General features: G+C 41.6%; 2 protein-coding genes across 2 annotated transcripts in view; one reads left to right on the forward strand and one right to left on the reverse strand.

Moving 5' to 3' along the window:
* Positions 1-115: 115 nt before the first annotated feature.
* On the forward strand, positions 116-8,964 carry LOC141429245 (uncharacterized). Its single transcript, XM_074089519.1, has 11 exons — positions 116-229; positions 832-933; positions 1,363-1,477; positions 2,284-2,952; positions 3,048-3,248; positions 3,431-3,577; positions 5,156-5,255; positions 5,293-5,376; positions 5,848-6,049; positions 7,068-7,269; positions 7,656-8,964. Exons 1-11 carry the CDS (start codon positions 153-155, stop codon positions 7,755-7,757), a joined length of 2,001 nt encoding a protein of 666 aa, XP_073945620.1. The 5' UTR covers positions 116-152; the 3' UTR covers positions 7,758-8,964.
* A 121-nt stretch (positions 8,965-9,085) lies between these two features.
* LOC141429252 (axin-like) overlaps positions 9,086-20,273 on the reverse strand; it is a 118,791-nt gene continuing 107,603 nt past the window's right edge. Inside the window, 10 exon segments of the mRNA XM_074089531.1 lie at positions 9,086-12,651; positions 13,336-13,470; positions 13,819-14,031; positions 14,615-14,792; positions 15,355-15,460; positions 15,775-15,918; positions 16,893-16,998; positions 17,665-17,805; positions 19,029-19,117; positions 19,120-19,182. Coding sequence (XP_073945632.1) covers positions 12,525-12,651; positions 13,336-13,470; positions 13,819-14,031; positions 14,615-14,792; positions 15,355-15,460; positions 15,775-15,918; positions 16,893-16,998; positions 17,665-17,805; positions 19,029-19,117; positions 19,120-19,182 — 1,302 coding nt within the window. The 3' untranslated portion in view covers positions 9,086-12,524.

The raw sequence follows: 20,273 nt of genomic DNA on the forward strand, positions 1-20,273 counted from the left end.
TGTGTGTACTGTGTAGGTATTTGTCATACCGGTTTTTTAGAATCGAATCAGCATGCCAAGGAAGCTACATCGATTGTAAAATTTCGTATAGATAGTACAGCACTAGAAGTGACTAGAACGTCAAGCAAAATCAAAACAATCAATTCAAAAACATGGCGGACGATGATGAGATTGACGTATTGGGAGATTTTTCATTCAATTCTTGTTTAGCCCAAAATAATCAAGGCATGTAAGTGGTTTTTTATTTATCAATTCGATTAAGTGCAGTTTTCGTGCATTCTATTAGAAATGTGTATTCTATTCTTGGAGAAATATTTGTCTATAGGTTTGTTGACATGATCACTATTACGTACCAAAATATTTTTGTTGCGTTTGTTACATAAACAAATTGCGAGCAATAAAATTAAAAATACCTTTAACTTCATTTTATGTTAAGTAACACATGCATACAATAAGTTTGACTTGAAATTTTTTGAACTAAACGTTAATGTACAATACACATACTACTTACATATCTTTGTGTGATACTGTTTCACCCAATTTTTCCGCCATAATCTCCGATAGGTACTTATCTATATGGGACCGATATTTCATGCAAAAATCAAATGAAATTGTCATATCAGTTGCTATTATTCTGATACATGTTGGGCCTGTGTAAGTTAAGAACCTGTTCGCCAGATTTAAATTGACTATATATTTTTGATATGACCCATGATTTTCGTTGAAAGACCATCCTGTTCGAATCGCGAAGACACAGTGCACCCGCAATGGCTAACCACAACTGTCACCAACTGGTATGACAATGATATGAGACATGATTTTCGTTGAAAGACCATCCTGTTCGAATCGCGAAGACACAGTGCACCCGCAATGGCTGCTGGATTCAGCCACCACAACTGTCACCAACTGGTATGACAATGACAGAGACAAAAGGTGAGCTCCAGTTGTTAGTGAGGTGGCATTCAAGATTTTTGCATGGCTTGAAAGGCTAAATTATCTAAGCAACATTTTTTGAGATGTTGAGTTATGTACTGGTTCAGAATCAGTGAATTTTTCTGTTGTTTGAACTGTTTCAACATTTATAAGTAAATGGTGCTTATATAATTTTGCCTTTCAACCGTCTATTTAAAAAAAAAAACAAATTATGTCTAAAAATACTTTGTAGTCTATAAATTTCTTAATTTTCTACACTTGAAAACTGTCATAAAAAAAAAATAAAGAAACCTAAAAAGATAAGGTATATATACCTATAGCATTTTTTATATAAGCATGGAGAGGAGGGGGCTAGAACTTTACTTAGTTTTTGCTTAGGGAGAGGGGAGGGTCAAATTTTTTTTACTTAATGCAAATATATTGTTTTAGAGTAAAACTTGGACCAGCAAGGAAATTATCAGGTACTAGTGCCATGAACAGAAACTTCAAAGTGAGGCACTCATCATGGAACGAGACAGAGAGAGACTTACTTGTCAAAGAAATGGTAATATCAGGGATCGAGTACATTCTAGTATGATCAAGTATATTACTGTATCATATGATTTTTGAACTGGGATACTTCCTTTGTTTATGAATACTTTAATTGGTGTTGTTGGTGTATTTAGTGTCTACAGAAAAATTATAATTATGTTACAGGCATGGCCTACCAATCCCTATAAGCTATATTTAATACAAAAAAACAGCAATAGATAGCACTACTATTAACATTTGTAAATTATAAAATGTGAATAAGCCGAATTAAGTAGAAATATTGAGATTAAAATAAAGACTAGCATATTTTATAAACACAACTTCACATCAACCTTAATTCAACTCCTTAATTTGAAGATAAGAAACACCATAAAAATAAATAATTGAGAATACAAAAGTATAGGCTACATGTGGCTACATTTCAGCTATGAGGCTTTCGTAGTGTTTTGAAATTGTGACGCTAGATGGCAAATAACCGGAATGCGCTTGCTGGGCTTGCCCCGCGCTTGCACACATTCGTCAAAACTATTTGAGAGAAACATGCCATTCTCTTCTAACAACGTAAATAAGACAGAGACATCATGCATATCTCTAGTCGTCTAGGCTCAGTTGGTGAGCTTGATGGTTGTTGTCAGTGTACCATATCCTTAGTGTCTCACTAGATGGCAATACATATTGTATTATTTGTGTTCTCACTGGTGCCTTTTTTTTTTAAATCGAAGGAAAGAAAAATAGCCAGTTGAAAAGCCAGTATTAGGGTGATACCATTTGCTTGTACTAGGTGGTGTCTCTGTTATATTATCTACTTTGTGGTTACAGGCAAAATATGGAAGGAACATACAAAAAATTGCCCAAACTCTAAAAACCAAGACTGCTCCAGAAATCCAAGCATTAATAGAGGCAGAATATGGAATTCATTTAGAAACACCTGCCTTCGGACTCTTAAAGAATGTAGATCAGGAAGATGTACCCAATGTTGTACAAGAAGAAATTGTAACAGATGATTCAAATATTACCAATGTTTTAAGCTTAGTTGCTACAGCTTCCCCCACTATAACTGTGCCTATAAAACACCCGCTTAGGAAGAAAAACAACAACATAAAGGCAAATAGCCGTGTCCAACATAGTGCACAAGGAAATGATCTCACTGTTGATGCCTCTGAAATATTTTATGATGATGAGATGATAATAGGTTCAACAGAGTCTGTAGGATCTGATCTGGATTTCATAGATCCTGTAGCAAAAAACATGGCTAAACAACATAAAGAGAAAGTAAAGGCTGTTAAAAAGATAGGTAATCATAGGAGGAAAGTATTACGGAACTTTGACAAAGGCAGACCTAGGACTAGCAGCAAGGAGTTGTTGAAGTCTCCCCAGGAAAGGCGCAGAAAGGATTCTGGTTTGTCAGAAGAGAGCACAAAAAGCCCAAAGTTGCAGATTGTTTTAGGGTCAGGAGTAGCTTTGCCTGTATCGGAAGGAGAACAAGTGGTAAATTTTCTACTTTGTAAATTATTTTAGTATGTTCAAAGTGACCTCCCTTTATTATAGTAGCAATTGTTACTAACAATGTTTGATTTTTTTAGATAAAGATTGAAAAGAAGAAAGATTCTGAGTCTGACAGTGACATAGAGATAGATATAGACAGTGACAATGAAGGGTCAAATAAGCAAAATAGTGTAAAGACTGAGTCAAAAGATGTACCATCTAACATGGTGGAAGCCCCCATAGCAGTGCCTTTAGCCAAGTTCGAGCCAATGCCAAAGAGACAGAAGAAAATAAACTTGGTATGGTTGCAGTACTTTTTTTTTATGTTCGAAGCAGATTCATTCAAAGTTCTAAGCAATAACTTATTTTTTTTTTGGAATTGTAATATTATACATAGTGAAAAATTAAACAATGACTTAGAAGCATAAATATGAACTTCATTGAGCATGAGAAGTGAATTAAGTATAGGTTTTTTTTGCAGGACGGCGGCGGCGGCTATACCATAATGCACACGGCGGCTGGCGACCTGTTTCGAGCGGTGGCCGAGCCCCGCCGCGAGCGCGTGCCGCGGCCCAGACCCGACCCCGTCAGCCTCATACACTGCCGCCTCTACAACGACGAACGACCGGTCAGTGCAGGCACCTGCATTCATATCTGCCACAGCGGGGCATGCTAAAATATGTGAAGCCGGGTACTCACCAGCGAACTGTAACTGTAGCCGTTGCACGTTACTGTAACCTTAAAAAATAGTGTGTACGTGGTTCGCAAGCCTGCCACGAGCAGAACACGTGCGGCTCGCAGTGAGCCGATGAGTGTCGGTTGCTAGAACCACGTTACTGTATCTGTTACAGCTCGCTTGATGAATACGCTTGGTGAGGGCGCTCGATGGATGTGACGAGTGCAGATCGTTTTAAGCGTACACACTAGAACCTTTTAACATATGTTTGGTTACAGTTACAGCTAGCTACTGAGTACCCGGTTTGACACATCCTACTGGCCCTAGAAATAGAGTCTTATCAGATCAGAATCTTAACAGATTTGTTTATGATTGAATGTACCGATTGCAGATGTTACTAAAACAAAAAAAAAAAAGATTTATGCACGCTTGTTGTGTCAGATATTGGTGCTAGTGACTACCATCAGAAACCTATGTAGTATGTATACCTAGCTGTTGCCTGCGACTCCTCCTGCGAAGAATACGTTTATCGCTATCCCACATGAACTGTGCAATTTTTCAGGATAAAAATTGTGTTTTTTATATCCTTCCCAGGGCATGAAACAAAACAAAGCATCTAATACACACGCTCCTTGACGGTCTATGAACCTAACTAGCATAGTCTTATAAGTTTGTTACGAACTCGATGTGGATCACATAAGTTGTCTGAAATACATATATATTTATTATTATTATTATTTATGACCAAGCCCTTTCATTCTGAGAGGAGGCTTGTGCCCAATGAGGGCTACTTGACAGGCGAACACGTGACGTGACGCGACGTGACATGGCGTTGCTTCAAATTGGCTCATTTAGGGGCTGTTTCACCATCCATTGATTAGCGTTAACCGCCGGTTAAATGTGATGCCGTCTCCGTCTACTCGAACAAAACAAATAGAGAGGGCATCACACCTAACCGCCAGTTAACACTAATCAATGGATGGTGAAACAGCCCCTTAGTTATTTAACTTATATACGCGATATTTCGCCTGTCAAGTAGCCCTTATCGTGGGACGTTGATAGGCGGGGATGACTAGGATTATTTATTTATAATATTTTCACGACACTGCTCGAAAATGTGGCCATGGATAACCTAAATCCAGTACCCAAAACTGCCTATATATGTACATTTAACAGCCGACTCATTTATGGCTCTCAAAACACGACAACAATGTAACACATTACGAAAACAGGTCGTATCAATATATGTATTTCATAATACAATACGACTTTTTAGAATATAATTTCTGAATTTCATTCCTGGCGTCCTGAAATGACAATTGGACCAATCATTAGATTCTTATTGTTTGTTTTGTGATAAATATTTTTTATTTCCTCGCAGTGGTCGTGAAAAGCACATTGTTTAGTCTCGGCCAAAAGTGCAATAGTTGAACTCGTATTATCGAAAGCCTCCCCTTCGGGTCGGCCTTCAAACTACCTCGTTCATCTATTGCTTACTTTCGAGCCTCTACGACAATGTATTATTTCCAGGCGCCGTACTCGGTGCGGCTGCACGTGTCAGCACTGATCTTAATGGACGCGCACGCGCACTCGTCGCGCGCCGAGGTCATGGGGCTGGCGGGGGGTGCGCTGCGCGCGGGGGAGGGCCGGGGGCGGGGGCGGGGCGGGGGCGGGGCCGCCCGTCATCGAGTTTAGTGCGTACCGCGCTGCGCGCGCAGCCGCCGGCACTACGCACTGCGATATGGACCCCGGTGAGACACATTCAACTTTTTTTTGTTTTTGGCAACCAGTCGCTTTAGGTTAGCAACCAATGCCAATGAGTCCTGCTAGCAGCAAAGTGTATACTTGTGTTTGAACAGTTTTTAAGCAGTTTCTATACGGTGTTTGCCGTAGAGTGCTTTTTGGATGCTTAAAATGGACATACACAATAGTTAAAGTGAGAAAAGTTTTTCCATGTCAAAGTCTTTATGACATTGGCTTAAGATTGATTTTGACTTGGCCTGTGGAATATTTTAACTACATCTATACATATACTCTATTTATGAGGGCGCATGAACGAACGGAGTTAAAGCAGTCGCCTTGATTCTTGAAGGTATAGCTCCATCGATAGTATCGATGATTCCGCCAATGTCGAGGTTGGAAAGGCCACTATCAGTTTAGCCGTTGTTCGGTAGGCAGTCGCCTTGGTCAGAATGGTAAATAATTAGTATTTGTATTGTCAGTGTCGCAGGCGGCGGCGGGCGCGTGGCTGCGCGGCTTGGGGCGGCGCGTGCTGGGCTGGCACCACTCGCACCCGCTGTTCGCGGCCGCGCCCTCCCGCCAGGACCTGCGCAGCCAGCGCCAGCTGCAGCGCGCGCTGGACCCCTTCCTCGCGCTGCTCACCAGCCAGCACTGGCCCAGAGGACGGACCGCCTCCGTCTACAGGTACCTGGTACCTGGTACCTGCTACCTGGGGGCCACTGTTGGACATACGCCTCCCCCATAGCTCTGATCACCAGCCACGGACCGCCTCCGTCTACAAGCAGTCTTTCCCAAAGTGGCCGATAACACCCCCTTGAGGGCGCTGGAGGCCTAGGGGGGGCGGTAAGGGGCCCAAAAAAATCTTCACCTTTGTGCATTCATTAGGCGAGACTAATATATTATTGAGGTTTTTAAGGTGAAAAAAAATGGGGTCGCTACAAAATAACTGATTTTCAAAGTGGGCGTTAGACGAAATAAGTTTGGGAACCTCTGGTCTACAGGTACCTAGGGGCCGTAGGACGTCCACTGTTGGACATCCACTATTAAACATAGCTCCCCTCCATAGATCTCCAATGTCTTTTGTTGGAAGCGACCTGCATTTAGCATGAACCCACGACTTTAGCGAGGTCATTTGTCCATCTCGTTGGTGGACGTCCTACGCTGCGGTTGCCGATCCGCGGTCTCTTTTTCGGCCCCAACGGTAATTTCCCTGTGCTATATGGCCTGCCCAGTGCCCCAAACCCCAATTAATTGAAGCGATTCTATTGGTTTATGACAAACACATTCCTCGCAGCACATCCTCGCCCATCTCTGGTGCAGCTTAAAACCATGAAATCATTAATAGTACATTACTGTAGGGCCGGCAACCCCACGTTCCAGCCGAGGCTTGAATAGTGCTTTTCTCAAACATGACATGAAATAAAATAAATAAAAATAAGAAATCAAGGTGGCGGGCCGCTAGTGTTGTCGGCCTGTTGTGCTTGTCTGCTGGCGCGAGCCGCAGCTCGCGTTGAAACAAAAGACGGTCGCATTGCCGGCCAGCGGCCGGGAAAGTTGTATGAAATCTCTTTGCAGGCCGCTAGAGCGACCGCGCGCCGGCAGCCGAGTCGCAGCGCCTGCAGCGCGATACTTCCCGGCCTATTATTTGTAACACAACGTCAATATTTTATGTCATGTTTGAGAAAAAACTGTTAATTTGTAGATGTTTCCGCGTGGAGGACGAGGACGGCGAGGAGGTGGGGTACCAGCTGCGCGTGCGGCTCGTGCGTGACGTCACCGCGCAGTCGGCGCCCGCGCTGCTCGCTGACCTCGCCGCCATGCTCAAGGACGCCGCCGCGCAGCCGCACGCGCATGCCATGGACAGAGATGTCTGCCCGGAGGCCAAACTCACCTATCTAGAGAAGGTAGGATGCCACAAAGCTCGCCAATCCTACTAATATTATAAATGCGAAAGTTTGTGTGTGTGTGTGTGTGTGTGTGTGTGTGTATGTTTGTCACTCCTTTGCGCTAAAAATGCTGGACGGATTTAGAAGAAATTTGGTAGGTAGATGGCTGGACGTCTGGAATAACACATAGCCTACTTTTTATCTCGATATTCTCACGAGGTAGAGAAAATACGAACCACAGCAATTCTTGGAAACACTCCTCAAGATAGGTGATAAAAATACCAAAGGAAGCAACTTCCTTCCGTAGGGTCTAAACTCCCACAACTATACAAAACAAACCTCGTAAATGTCTATTTTTACTTGGCAGCTTCAGGATATGTGTTTAAAGTGTCATTGTGTTCCAGTGCATATCGAGCGTGAGGCAGCACCTCCGGTCTGCGGGGTACGAGGACGAAGACCCCGTCGTGACGCAGCTTGTGGACGGCATACGCGACATCTTCAGATAGCGCCCGCCTGCTTTAAGTTATACTAACTGTACTCATACTGGGGCCACGAAGCTCCTGAGTGGCCTACCTGGCATTTTGACTCCGTAAAACAATAATTCCAAGACTACACTAATAAAAAAAACTATTTTAGCCCAACAAACCAGATTAGTTATAAAACAACAGCAAAACTACATTTTTAGATGCTTTGAAGCAAATACATAGTCAGTGGATAAGTTGGAAAATAAGTGACGTCACAGAGCTCTATTTGTCTTTTAATTGGTGGTGTTACCTTTGTAAAATCTACGCCAAATTTTGATTATCAGCATCGAAACAATGTCAAGCAATGAAAGTTGACATTTACTTACGTAAGGTGACCCGGGGATATTGTATCCTTACGACGCCATGTTCTTCTCGGCCATTTTAAGTTGTGTTCGCCAGAAGACTGTCTTCACACGACACACATGAACATGGCGAACATGGCGTCGTAAGGACGCCATCAGACGGCTCAGATACAATATCCACCCAGCTACAATAGCCCCGGGTCACCTTATGTCCTAAATTTAAGACATTTAGTTTTACTATGTTATTATAGTATATTATTCAACTATTTTGTTGTCGAGCGATTGAACCAGTCGTTACTTTGCAGCTTTGCGGAGGTCCTTATCTATTCACAAAAGGCGAATACCTTTCCACTCCTCGATTTGCTAAAAGTAGTAGCGGTAATTAAAAAGTTGTAACAAACTATTGGTTCAGCAAAAACTATTCAACTAGAGTAACATAAAGATACTGAAATTCGATACGAATGTAGCCGTTACGGATAAGTAGTAAAACGCGTGTCTTTGTTGTTTGATTTGATTATAGTTTGTAAATAATTTCTACGTCTAGTAATTTAGATATTTATTATAGTGGATATTTTTGTACATATTTATGATGACAGTATTCCTTGTTTTTATTAAATATATGATTAAGTACATTTCAGATTATATTATTGATATGTCAAAGGTGCAAACAAGACAATAAAAAATAGTTCTAACCATCTCTCAATGCGTTTTAAGTTTAAGTCGAAAAAAGCTCGTATCTCAAATAAATATGCAAACTAAACTGAACATTGATGTTATACAAGTTCACTTTGCCAGATTAGCGATTTTTTACAGTTTAGTTAGAGATAAGCTTTTTTTTTTCAAAGTATTCATGATTTTGGCGAATTGCAATAAAAATCTCACCTTAATTTGTGAGTTTTATTACGTGTTCACGCGTCGTGGTGTGTCTGTAGACATTTTGTTTGGCACAAATCAATCACCGTTGGAATCGATAAGGTACGAACTTGGTACGAAATAGAAAGACGTAAGCATATGGCACAGTTCCAGTTTATTTTTTAAATGTTACATGTCCTAGATAAAAAAATAATACAGTCCGATTATAGCAATGAAATTCTTTAACCGCACAAGCGCGGCGTCACCACAGGCATTTAAATATAGAAGCAGACTGAACACAAGAAGGACACACATTGATAAAAATTGGTAGTCGCTTCCCTTTCATTTTTCGAACTGTAATATATTCCTGTCCTGTCCTGTCGGTGTAGTAGTGTTTGAAATACAAACACGTAAAGCGTGGCCGGCGGCTCTTAAATATCACATCAAGTAAACTACATGTGATGTAATGGCAATATCATCCTTATCCCAGGTATGAAATTGTTTTGTGGGTATACTTTTGGCACGCGAGTTACATAATTTAGTCTGCTCCTACATTAAACGTCTGTGTGCGATACATACATCTCTGAAAGTAATACTTACGCCAAAATTCCCCTTATTCACAAACGCTTGGAAGTTTTTTAACATTAGCTTGTTTCATGTCCCTTGGACATTTGCCTTTGTTAGACACAGACAAAACTTCATTTCTTTAACAGGTTTGTATTTTTTTTACGAATAAGGGGGTATGAGTTTACATATTTTGCTGCACATTCGTATACTCTAAGTTGAAAAACATTTTTTTTTAATTTTAACAAGCTTCGAGTCCGCGAGGACTTTGGTACATGATAGTTTTATTATAAGGTACTTTGAGACGCTAGTGTACTGAAAGTGCCCTATAATTATATAAATTTATTAAAAATTATCAGTTGATATATTTATACAGTTTAGCGGGCTCTGCCGCCCGCACATGGACGCCGCCTCTCGGACGCGGTTGTGGGGCACTCGCGAACTACCACTTTAATTTATAACATTTATCAATCGTTTAACTTTATAAACACCTCTGGCAATGACGACTGCATTTAAAATTTGGTAATATAAAAGCAAAAGCAACTATTTATGTATTTTTTATAAGTTAGGAAGTGACCGTCAAATTAACATTTGAGCTAAGACGCAGTAACAAATTATTGTGTCGAAGCATATCAAAGTTGCCGAAACTCATGCACATTGGTAAAATAATATGTTCTTTATATGACCAATAAAATGACTTGAAGACTTAGGAAATTTTGATATGCGACGACACAATCGGCAGCGACAATTCGTATTTATTAGACGATTAGGTGTTGCCAGTGGCACAGAAGATGCATTTCTACTTTAAATAGGAAGTCGAAGTGTCCGAGACGTCCGCGACGAGGCAATAAATAAAAAAAATGATTCGTTTGTCATTAAATTAAATAAAAAATAAAGTTAAAATTCAAGTAGCGTTACATCTATATTTACAAGTGTTAACTTACGACTAATAGAAGCATCAACTATGAAAAATGTATTAACATTGAAGGCACATATTTCCGCACCCGATTCTCGATTCGCGCACGCGCGGTGCTGAGCGGCGCGAGCGGCCCCTCCCCCCGCCACCCGCTGTGGCCGGGTGGACGACCTAACTTACCATTAACTATATTTTACAAGTAGGCGAAATAATAAGTACTTTATGAGACATTATTCGGCGCACGGCGCGGCGAGCGAGGGTAATCAACGATCACAAAGCACGATATTTATAAGCTTTGGATCGCTCCACTTTGAAAATAAACGTTCATTATCGTTCTCGAAATGTGAGTATTGTGGTCTGGGTGTGACCTCGCTGGCGCGCCGCGCGCCGCACAAGTGGACTAGTTGGAGGTTGAACAGGCTGGGTAGACTACCCACGACAACACGACAGCTGAGGCAGAAATTTGCGAGAGTTAAAATTAACAGAGCCCAGGTTTCAGCAAACTACGCATCCCGCGACTGAACGTTAAAGAAAAAGTCGTCGGAAAAATAAGATTTTTAGTGGCGGTCTGTAAATATTTTAACTCACGTAAAAATCTGTATCGCGGCTTATGTCATATGACAGTAGATGATTTCTATATAAAAAAATGACTGAGCAGAATCACAAAATTAGTATTTTTTTAAGGATATTCGTATTTTATGTACTTGAGGGCAATATATCAAATCGCGTCACTTTTCTACGTGTAAAAGAGTTGACACGAGCGAGGTTATTATTTTAATGGATAAATCTAGCATGCTTCACAGAATGTTCAGTATTACACGATTTTAGACTTGTTGAAAGCAGCATGTTTATGAAACTTGACATAATTATTCATTAGTATAATAAACTGTACATAATACTGGTTCTGATCTTTTACACATCGAGTTGAAAAACGCGGATTTTTGTAGGGAAAGCGAAGTGTGACCAGTCTGACATAACCAACCGACCCTTACGCTATTTCGCTAAGTAAGTTCTATTCACAGCTGCAGAACGGAAATATTATCAGTTTCATTGTTCATTTAACTATAGCAGTTCATTTAAATTTAACCTTTGAGATCCCCGCACGCGATGGAAGATATAATTCATCATAGCAACTGTTTGATAAAGATAATACTGATTTTGTATTATCTAAAAAAAGTATAGAAATGCATCGTTATATAAGTAATTTCTTTTTTAATTTAAAGAAAGACAAACACGTAAATTTTGATTGCGGTGATAAAATTTTGATAAAATCAACTCAAAAATCAATATCACCTTTGTCAAACGGTAATTCTTAACATCTCAAAATTCCGAAGCCAATTCAACGAAGTAATAATAATTTTAAACAGAACACGTCGTAACTAAGCTAAGTTATTAATTTAAAAATATACAAACTAAGCAGTCATTCAAATAACACTAAGCACAGCTGGACACGACTCTGACCCCAGACAACGGGCTTAGACTTATATTAAAGTATTGATTTGCATTGTCATTGTTTCTTAATCGTAATGGCAGCGGTATCAAGTCGTGTGAGGCTGTATATAAGATTAATAATAAAAAATCCTTGGCTTACCAAGCGGCCTAAAATATATCGTACAGATAGTAAGCGTACTCATCTAGCTCCATGTAAAAATATAATTAAAACTACTCGACCATTTTGGTGTGACACTTGCCACGAAGGCGTTATGTTTCGTCGCAAGTGTTGATATTTGCAAGTCCTATACCAGTGGACGAGGAATCGAATTAAAATATATAAAAATTAGTCGCGTTTTGCGATTGTACTTGGCGTGTTGGAGTTTGAATAAATAATTTAAAAATAATTCTAGCGGCACATCTCTAGCGCGCAAGACTTTAGCACAAGCTATTCGTCGATAGTTTACTATTTAAAAGATTCGTTTACATAACCACCTATGTATAGAAGTTAACAATGTTTGTATACACTTTATATTCGCAATATATAACGTTTATATTTCACAAGTTGAGGCAGTTTTCCTAATGCGAAACAAAACGTATGCGTATCCATGTAGGTCACTACTGCTGTAAGGCCATGGTAGCCATCCGGTGCCCGCTGCCATGGGATGCGCCGCCGGCGCGCGTTCACTCTATGGCCTTGACGCGCGCCATGACCTTCCCGTCGAACATCGGCAGCGTGTCGCTGTCGTTGCTGACTTCTTCTTGTATCACCGTGTTGTCGAGGTCTGCGCACTCCGTCTTGAAGAAGTATCTGGAGGCACGGCAAGGGCAATCATTTATTAGTCAAGTACTACATAAGCATTTTTTTTCTTTTGTTCAGATATAATCTTTATCGTTTGACGAACCGTCGTAAAAGATATATTTTTTTTTAAATTCGCATAAGGGCCGAAGACACTAGGTTCTTTACTTGATTTCAGTTTTCGAAATTTATATGAGGTGTTTTATAGAGAGGATAACGACGTGCAGTCGGGAAAAATCCATCATGGACGACTGTGAAGGAAGGGTGCAGACAGTGCCGGAGTCTCACCGGCTATAAAACCCGACTCCCTGAAGTCTATAAATATATAAAAAAAAACTATAAATATGAATCTTAATAAATACGAAGATCTGGCATGTCTAACACAAAAGTTACAAGTGCTACAATTTACAATGGTAAATTATTTAGAACAGGGAGTATTACTGCAATGTTCTGTTGCCAGAATGTAGCACTAGCACAAACCGTAAACAGTTTTTTGAATGTCAAATGTCTAAACGTCCGTAGGATGCCATAATATTATATTGTTGCAGTATTTTTTTTGGAAATATAGCTCTATCATTACTACACATGTAAATATCGTGTTATTTTGTTACTAACAAATTGTCATGATCCGTCAATGCCACAAACTATAAAAGCGCAGAGTTCTGCTTGATATTTCGTATTTAAAACATAGGGCACCTGTAGTTCCCCTTCCTCGGCAGGAAGTCCTTGAAGAGGCGCAGCGTGAGCGGCGCGGCCGGCACCTTGAACCGGTACGGCACCGCCTCGTCCAGGAACGACACCACCACCACCGTGTGCGCCTCCGCCTTGCCTCTGCAAACAAACACAACTTAGTATACAATATCATTTCAAAATATACTACAATATTTCATTTTAGCAAATGGTTGGTTTGACTGAACAACCCTGTAAGTAAATGTTTTTCAGGATTTTTTTCATAGTAATTGACAAATGTTTCCATATACAGGATGTATATGTATAATACATACAGATGATGATATCTAACTAGCGGGCCCGGCAGACGTCCTGTCCCGAAAACCTGCACTACATTAAATATGGTAACATACCGACAACAGCGCCACCTACTGGGTCCAATTGCGTCAGGGGGTCCCCGAAAAGGGCCCCAAGCTCTCTCAAGCACGTGGGTGTCGTCACGATCAGTACCTGGGGCGGGTCTGGGCGGGCGCGCGCCGCCGGTGGTCGTCCTTGTCGCGGTCTGCGGAGGGCCCCCGCTCGTGCAGGCGCCGCTCCCCCTCGGCCACCCAGAGCAGCAGGCGCGGCTCGCACGGCCCGCAGGCGCCGGGCACGCTGCCGCCCGAGCTCACCACCGATACTCCGCTGTCCGTCAGCTCCGTCGGCGCCTTCTTGCTGAACGACCTGACAACACACACACAGATTTATCCTCGTGCGGCCCAAATGTGCAACAGACTGTACACTATAAGTTCGAAAATATTACGGTTTCTCCATTTTTTTTAAGAATTTGACTTTATTTTCAAAACAATAAGATTCAAATTGCACTGATATTTTTTTGTAAATAAATGTTACATAATGCCAGCTCAAAGCGAAATCTAGGATATTAAGTGTAAGAACTGACTATACATACGGCCAGCCGCGCGGATTTAGCGCGCCGTCCCTCTTCAGAGTATCGCTTGAGAAAGAGATGGTGCGCTAAAACCGCGCGACTAACCCAGTAGTATGTACAGCTTAATGCTACATCAGTGTAATTTGTAATGTAAAATTGCACATGGTGTTTTTTTTTCTTCAGATACTGCCATATACCTTTTTCTTGGTTCGGTCCCTCATGTCTGAGGATCGTTATCTATATAAGGATTGCACATGGAGCGATCTGCTTTCACCGGTCTCTTACGACCCTTTAGAACTTGGAGGACGACGAGTCTTTCACTTCCCAACTAAAATCAATTTTTAAAGTTGTGGTAAAGAAGAGGTGCGGCGGGCGTACCGTGAGTGCGAAGGCGGCGGCAGCAGGTCGGAGGCGTCGCAGTGTCCCGAGTCTGCGGAGAGCGCGGAGGGCGCGCGCGCGCGGGGGTGGGGGTGGGGTGGTGGCCGCGCGCGGCGCCGCCCGCCCGGCGGGGACGCGCCCGGCGTGCGCTCCGACCACACGCGCGACACGTGCTGGTCTGACACACACAACACGACCGTTACTGATGGTTTACAACATTTTTTATACAGAAATAGGCTTGCGTATGACCACAATCACGCCTGATGGTAATCGAAGAAAATATCGCGATCTATTTGAAAATATATTTTTGTTCTTTAAGATAAAAAAAAAACAACAAATCGTCCCTGCTTCGAAATTAAAACGTTAATTTTTTATTGTATGTACCATCAGCCACATAAGTGGTCTATCAATTTTTAAACAAGTTCCTTTCAAATGAATATGTCGCTAAAGTCGAACTTTCAAGTTGACAGACACGTTTATTGGCATTATTGTTTTATGACATGCAAACGATTATCAACTTTATGGTGGTAGACCACATATTTGGCTGATGGTACAAAAGAAAATTAACAAAATACAACTGACAAACTTTAAGATACTTGTACAAAGGCGGAATTATCCCTTTAAGGGATCTCTACCAGTCAACCTTTGAAGTATATAGTATTATTATTATCCCAGTGAATGTTATCATTATCAGTCCAGTGTCCTGTACCAGTAGGTGTTATATCCCCGCCCACGCTCACCGAGTATGTCTTGGTCGTTGTCGTCGTCGAGCTGCAGCTTCTCCCGGATGGCGGCGGCGACCAGCTGCGGCGGCAGCGCCAGCGTCGACGCGTCCTCGCCGTCGCCCTGGGACGTCACACAACTATAACTTTATTTATCTATCGCGCGAGTGAACAGCTGACAAACTGGTGCGCAACATGACCGGCGCGCGCCAGCCTAAAACAGCCTGAAACTAGTCCGTCCAGCTTGTAGCATCATACCTAAAACTCAGAGTGCGCCCGTCCTACAACGCACAAATGCGTATAAACTAGAAATTTTTGCATCTTTGTCGGGACAGTTACAGTCATAACATAATATATTATAGTATGGTACTAATGCGGGACCCATATCTGACTCCAGCTTCTCAATGCGCAGCATCGCTCAGTATACAGGGTGCGTACCTCCTGCAGGCGCCGCTCGAGGCGGTCTTTGAGGTCCTGTTCGCGGCGCACTCGCTCCAGCTTCTCGATGAGCAGCGGCGCGAACTCGGCCGGCGGCAGCACGCGCAGCGCCTCCGCTGACATGCGCTGCGTGCGCGGGATCACCTGCGCACCACACATAATATATAATTAAACTATTTATTTCCTGCAACACGGCCCATACAATAAATAAATACTATACAAACTTACATATAATCAATAAAAACACAATATTTAAAACTAATTACAACGTAAATAATCAGAATCATTATTTGCATTAAATACTGTGGTATACATAGGTTGGATAACAATATTGGTAGAGTCATTACATTATCCGATAATTCGGATATTATCGCATGATTATCCCCTCAGGGATATTTTGCGTTTTTTCGAACGAAGTTTAAATTGTCGCACAAAGCGTTCGTTCAGTGATAACTCACAGGTAACACTAACGCATGACTGTTTTTTTTTTTTCACCTATAGGTGTGCACGTGCATACGAATACACTCTTAGTGTCAGTTAGCAAGTGCCGTATTAATAAAAACAAATATTTTTTTTGTATTTTTTTTACTTTATGTTTTCAAAAAGTATTTTTCTCAAACATGCTCGGAAATGTATGCGTTAATGTCACGAAATGGAGACATGAAGTTTCTCATTTATGGCTCCCTACCACCTCCCTACATAACTTCTTGGCCTAGGCCATGAAGTATGTATGAAAATCCATTATTGTCCGCTGCTCTAACTTTTTAAATTTGCTTACTAACATTAAACTGACAAAGGAAAAATTACGAACAGCCAACCACCACTACTCTGTAAGCATTTGCGATACTGCGATGCGATGCGATGGATGAAATATTTCCTCACATTGTTTGAGAAAAGCACTATACAAACCTCGGCCAGAACAGGGATTGCTGGACTCGTTTTATCCGTCTACCCCGAACTCGTCCATCAATCCCTTACTTCATGGCCTCTGCAGTAATGTACTATTAAAACCATGGTTTTTGCATATGCAACGGGTGGATCACTGAAGGGTGAGGTTCATATTTTGTAATAGGTCACGAAGTACGGGAACTAAAGGTTATAAAGGTGATACGTCTTACCATGTTGGTGTCTTGTTCCTTGTTGATGACAGCCTGCCGGTCGAGGCCGGGCAGCCGCGGGCGGCGCCGCTCGCGCTCGCGCCCGCCGCGCGCCGACAGACCGTCCCTGCAACACCGAACAACGCTCGTTACGCCGGGGGGACACTCGTGACAAACGACGACGACCATCGTTAAATGGTGTGGCTGTTGCTACATTAATACGGTATTTCATTATCTCTTATTTATTATATAGCAAGTTGTAGCTACAGTTTTCATTGAAATCCTAATTCATTACTTTGCAAACGTAAGCTGTACGTAAAAAGCATTTCCTTAATAAATGGGAATTGTTAAAACATGAGGGGCGATTAAAAGTAAAAAAATGACACTTAATTTAAAATGCTCAAATCAAACTATTAGGCATTGTGCTTGGAACTATGTAAAAGCTTAATTAAAAACGACATAAAATCTAATATACCGTGCAAGGATTCTTTACAGGGATCGCAAATTCAAAACGTCATCGGCAAAGAAACAAAACAAATTTCACTTAAATAAAAACAATGCCTTTGACGGCTTGAATGCACGATTACACTTACCTTGAGAGTTCTTTAGAAGCCCTTACCTATAAGAACACTGGAGCGGCAGAAAACTGTCCCGAATCGAAGCATCACCACTGAACTGACTGCAGTTGAAGCGGTAACGTTATGGAATGAACTCGCGTACTGGAACCGGAATCCTAAGCGTTGTCAGGTCTCCCATTTAGCATATTCATGCAGTAAGTCCCTTTGGTACTCACAAGCTGCTGCCAGAGAGGGAGACGGCGTCGCTGTCGGCGCGGCCGCTGCTGAGGCTGGCGCGCTCCGAGTCTTGCCGCGAGGCGGGGCAGTACCCGGCGTACGTTACGTGCGCGCTGTACACTGACTTCGCGCGGTGCTTGCTGTTGCCATCCGAACGTGCCAGAGCGGCGGTGGAACGCGAAGGGACGTTAAGGATCGGGGCATTATGACGCAGTAGAGGGTTAATAAGTTAGATGGGGTTTTTGGATCGGAGAGGGACGGCGTTTATATCGGTGGCAACACAGCGTATGCGAGGCAGGTGCGGGGCCATGCAGCGAGGACACACATGGGGGGCAAACGGTAAACATCAGACAAGCTGCCGGAGCAACTAAATAAAAAAAAACGATAGCGTCAAAATTGGACCATGAATTATGCAAAATTGCGTCGGGTTGTTAAAAATTTAATTAACGGTGTGTTAATGTTTTTTTGCAGAATTCTTGGCTTAGGCCTAAGGTATTATAATAATTTTGCTTCATGCTATGAGGTCAAAACTAAGTACTATGAAATGAAATGTAAGAAGCAGCTAGGGATGGGGTCACACAGTGAACTTAGATGTGTCAGGATTTTTTTTGAAACCAATTTTGAATATACGAAAAGATGGAAATTTGCACATCCTTCATCGTATTATTAAACTACCAATTGTTCATGTCACTGACACACCTTTTTTACTTTCTACGTAAGAGACGAAAAATAAATGACTAACTATTATAATTATCGTACCGACATGGCAATGTAAGTTAGAGAGAGACAGCAGACAATGGGACGGAAATAACATTACAGGTTGTCAAATAAGAGTTCGAAAAAAAACAAGGTCGTTACTTTATTCGCAACTGTCCCAGTGTAACTTGTGTACTTATGTTAATTTTTTTGTCACAGTAGATTAATTAAATTCTTATTCGCCAAGCTGTGCAATATTTCCCACCTTTTCCCCAAATTGTGGGACGAGTGGGTCATATAGAACTTAATAAATGTGGAGATAAGTAGGTTGCCAAGTGAGATCGCGTGAAACACTGCTCTACAGTACAGGGGTCGTCCATTAGTCAAATGATATTTTTAGCAACTTTTAACCCCCATGTAGTGATGTTAATCAGTCATTAATTTGAACCCTTTTACTTTCAAATCATGACTTTTGGCGCACGGCTTTTCGGTTTAGAAATCAATGTAATAAATCTCACTATCCTGTGAATCAAATACGTGTAACTCTCTCTCTTTCTTTCCTCCACTACAACTCCCCTCCCCTCTTTTAATTGTTCCTGATTAACAGACGATCCAATAGTGTTAACAGAGGCTAGTGTATGGGTATAGACAAATGCAGGGTACTGACGGCGCCTGGTCGGCGTGCAGCCGGCGCGCCTGCGTGGCCAACAGCGCGTCGTGCGTGAGCCGCGCCGGCGCCCCCGGCCCCGCCCCCGCCCCGCCCCCGCCCCCGCCGCCAGCTCCAAGCCCTCGTGGAGAGTCGCCAGACCACCCACGCCCGCCTGCATTAACCAAAACATATACGTCAATTATACATAGTATAAAATAATGTCACTACGTCTGAAAAAAATACAAAATTAAACGGCTTTACTCACTTGGCTTTGACTTTATATCTTAAATCAGAAACGGTCCGACTAGTTTTATTAAATAAGGTGTCACTACGTCTGCCTGTATGCAATGGATAGTTAGATAATTTCGCACGGAAGGTTTATATAACTAATAACTAGCGACACACCTCATCTTCGCGAAAGTGTAGTTTTGGGAAAAGGGAGGTAAAATGTGACGTGCCTTTAATTAGAGATCTTTCTTATTTTATCACCCCCCCTTTTTTAAATAGCTTCTGTATAAATCCGAGGCAGGCCGCTACTGGTAAAATGGTTGGTTTATGTCTGATAAAATTTGTCGGTTTACCTCTAGTCAAAATGTGTCGGTTTACATCTGGTAAAATGTCGGTTTACCTCTAGCCAAAATGTGTCTGTTTACATCTGGTAAAATGTGTCGGTTTACATCTGATAAAATGTGTCGGTTTACATCTGGTAAAATGTGTCGGATTACATCTGGTAAAATGTGTCGGTTTACAACTGGTAAAATGTGTCTGTTTAATGGTAACAGTTTGGAGATAACAAAATTTATTGTATAAGCATGTGCCGTTTGATTAAAAAACTAAAAAAAAACCTCTAATCAAAATGATGTAAACCGACATCTGGTAAAATGTGTCGGTTTACATCTGGTAACAAGTGTCGGTTTACATCTGGTAAAATGTGTTAGTTTCACCTCTGATAAAATGGTGTTGTTTTACCTCTGGTAAAATGTGTTTGGTTTACCTATGGTAAAAAGTATCGGTTAACCTTTAGTAAAATATGCTGGTGTACCTCTGGTAAAATGTGTCGGTTTACCTCCGGTAAAATGTGTTGGTTTACCTTTGATAAGATATACCCAGCGGCACAAAATTTGGCCCACTCTACATACAAAATTACCTATTACTGCATACATTTGAGGGCCAGAGTTTTTGCCGCTCAGTATATGTTGCTTTATCTCTGATAAAATGTGTCGGTTAACCTCTGCTAAAATGTGTCAGTTTAATTCTGTTAAT

The sequence above is a fragment of the Choristoneura fumiferana genome, chromosome 6, assembly GCF_025370935.1.
Source record: "Choristoneura fumiferana chromosome 6, NRCan_CFum_1, whole genome shotgun sequence".
Classification (NCBI taxonomy): domain Eukaryota; kingdom Metazoa; phylum Arthropoda; class Insecta; order Lepidoptera; family Tortricidae; genus Choristoneura; species Choristoneura fumiferana.

Excerpts from the sequence above, each read along its gene's own strand:
- LOC141429245 (XM_074089519.1), top strand. The coding sequence starts at position 153 with ATGGCGGACGATGATGAGATTGACGTATTGGGAGATTTTTCATTCAAT. Across the intron at positions 230-831 it reads GCCCAAAATAATCAAGGCAT|ACCATCCTGTTCGAATCGCG; the intron begins GTAAGTGGTTTT and ends TTTCGTTGAAAG. Across the intron at positions 3,249-3,430 it reads GACAGAAGAAAATAAACTTG|GACGGCGGCGGCGGCTATAC; the intron begins GTATGGTTGCAG and ends TTTTTTTTGCAG.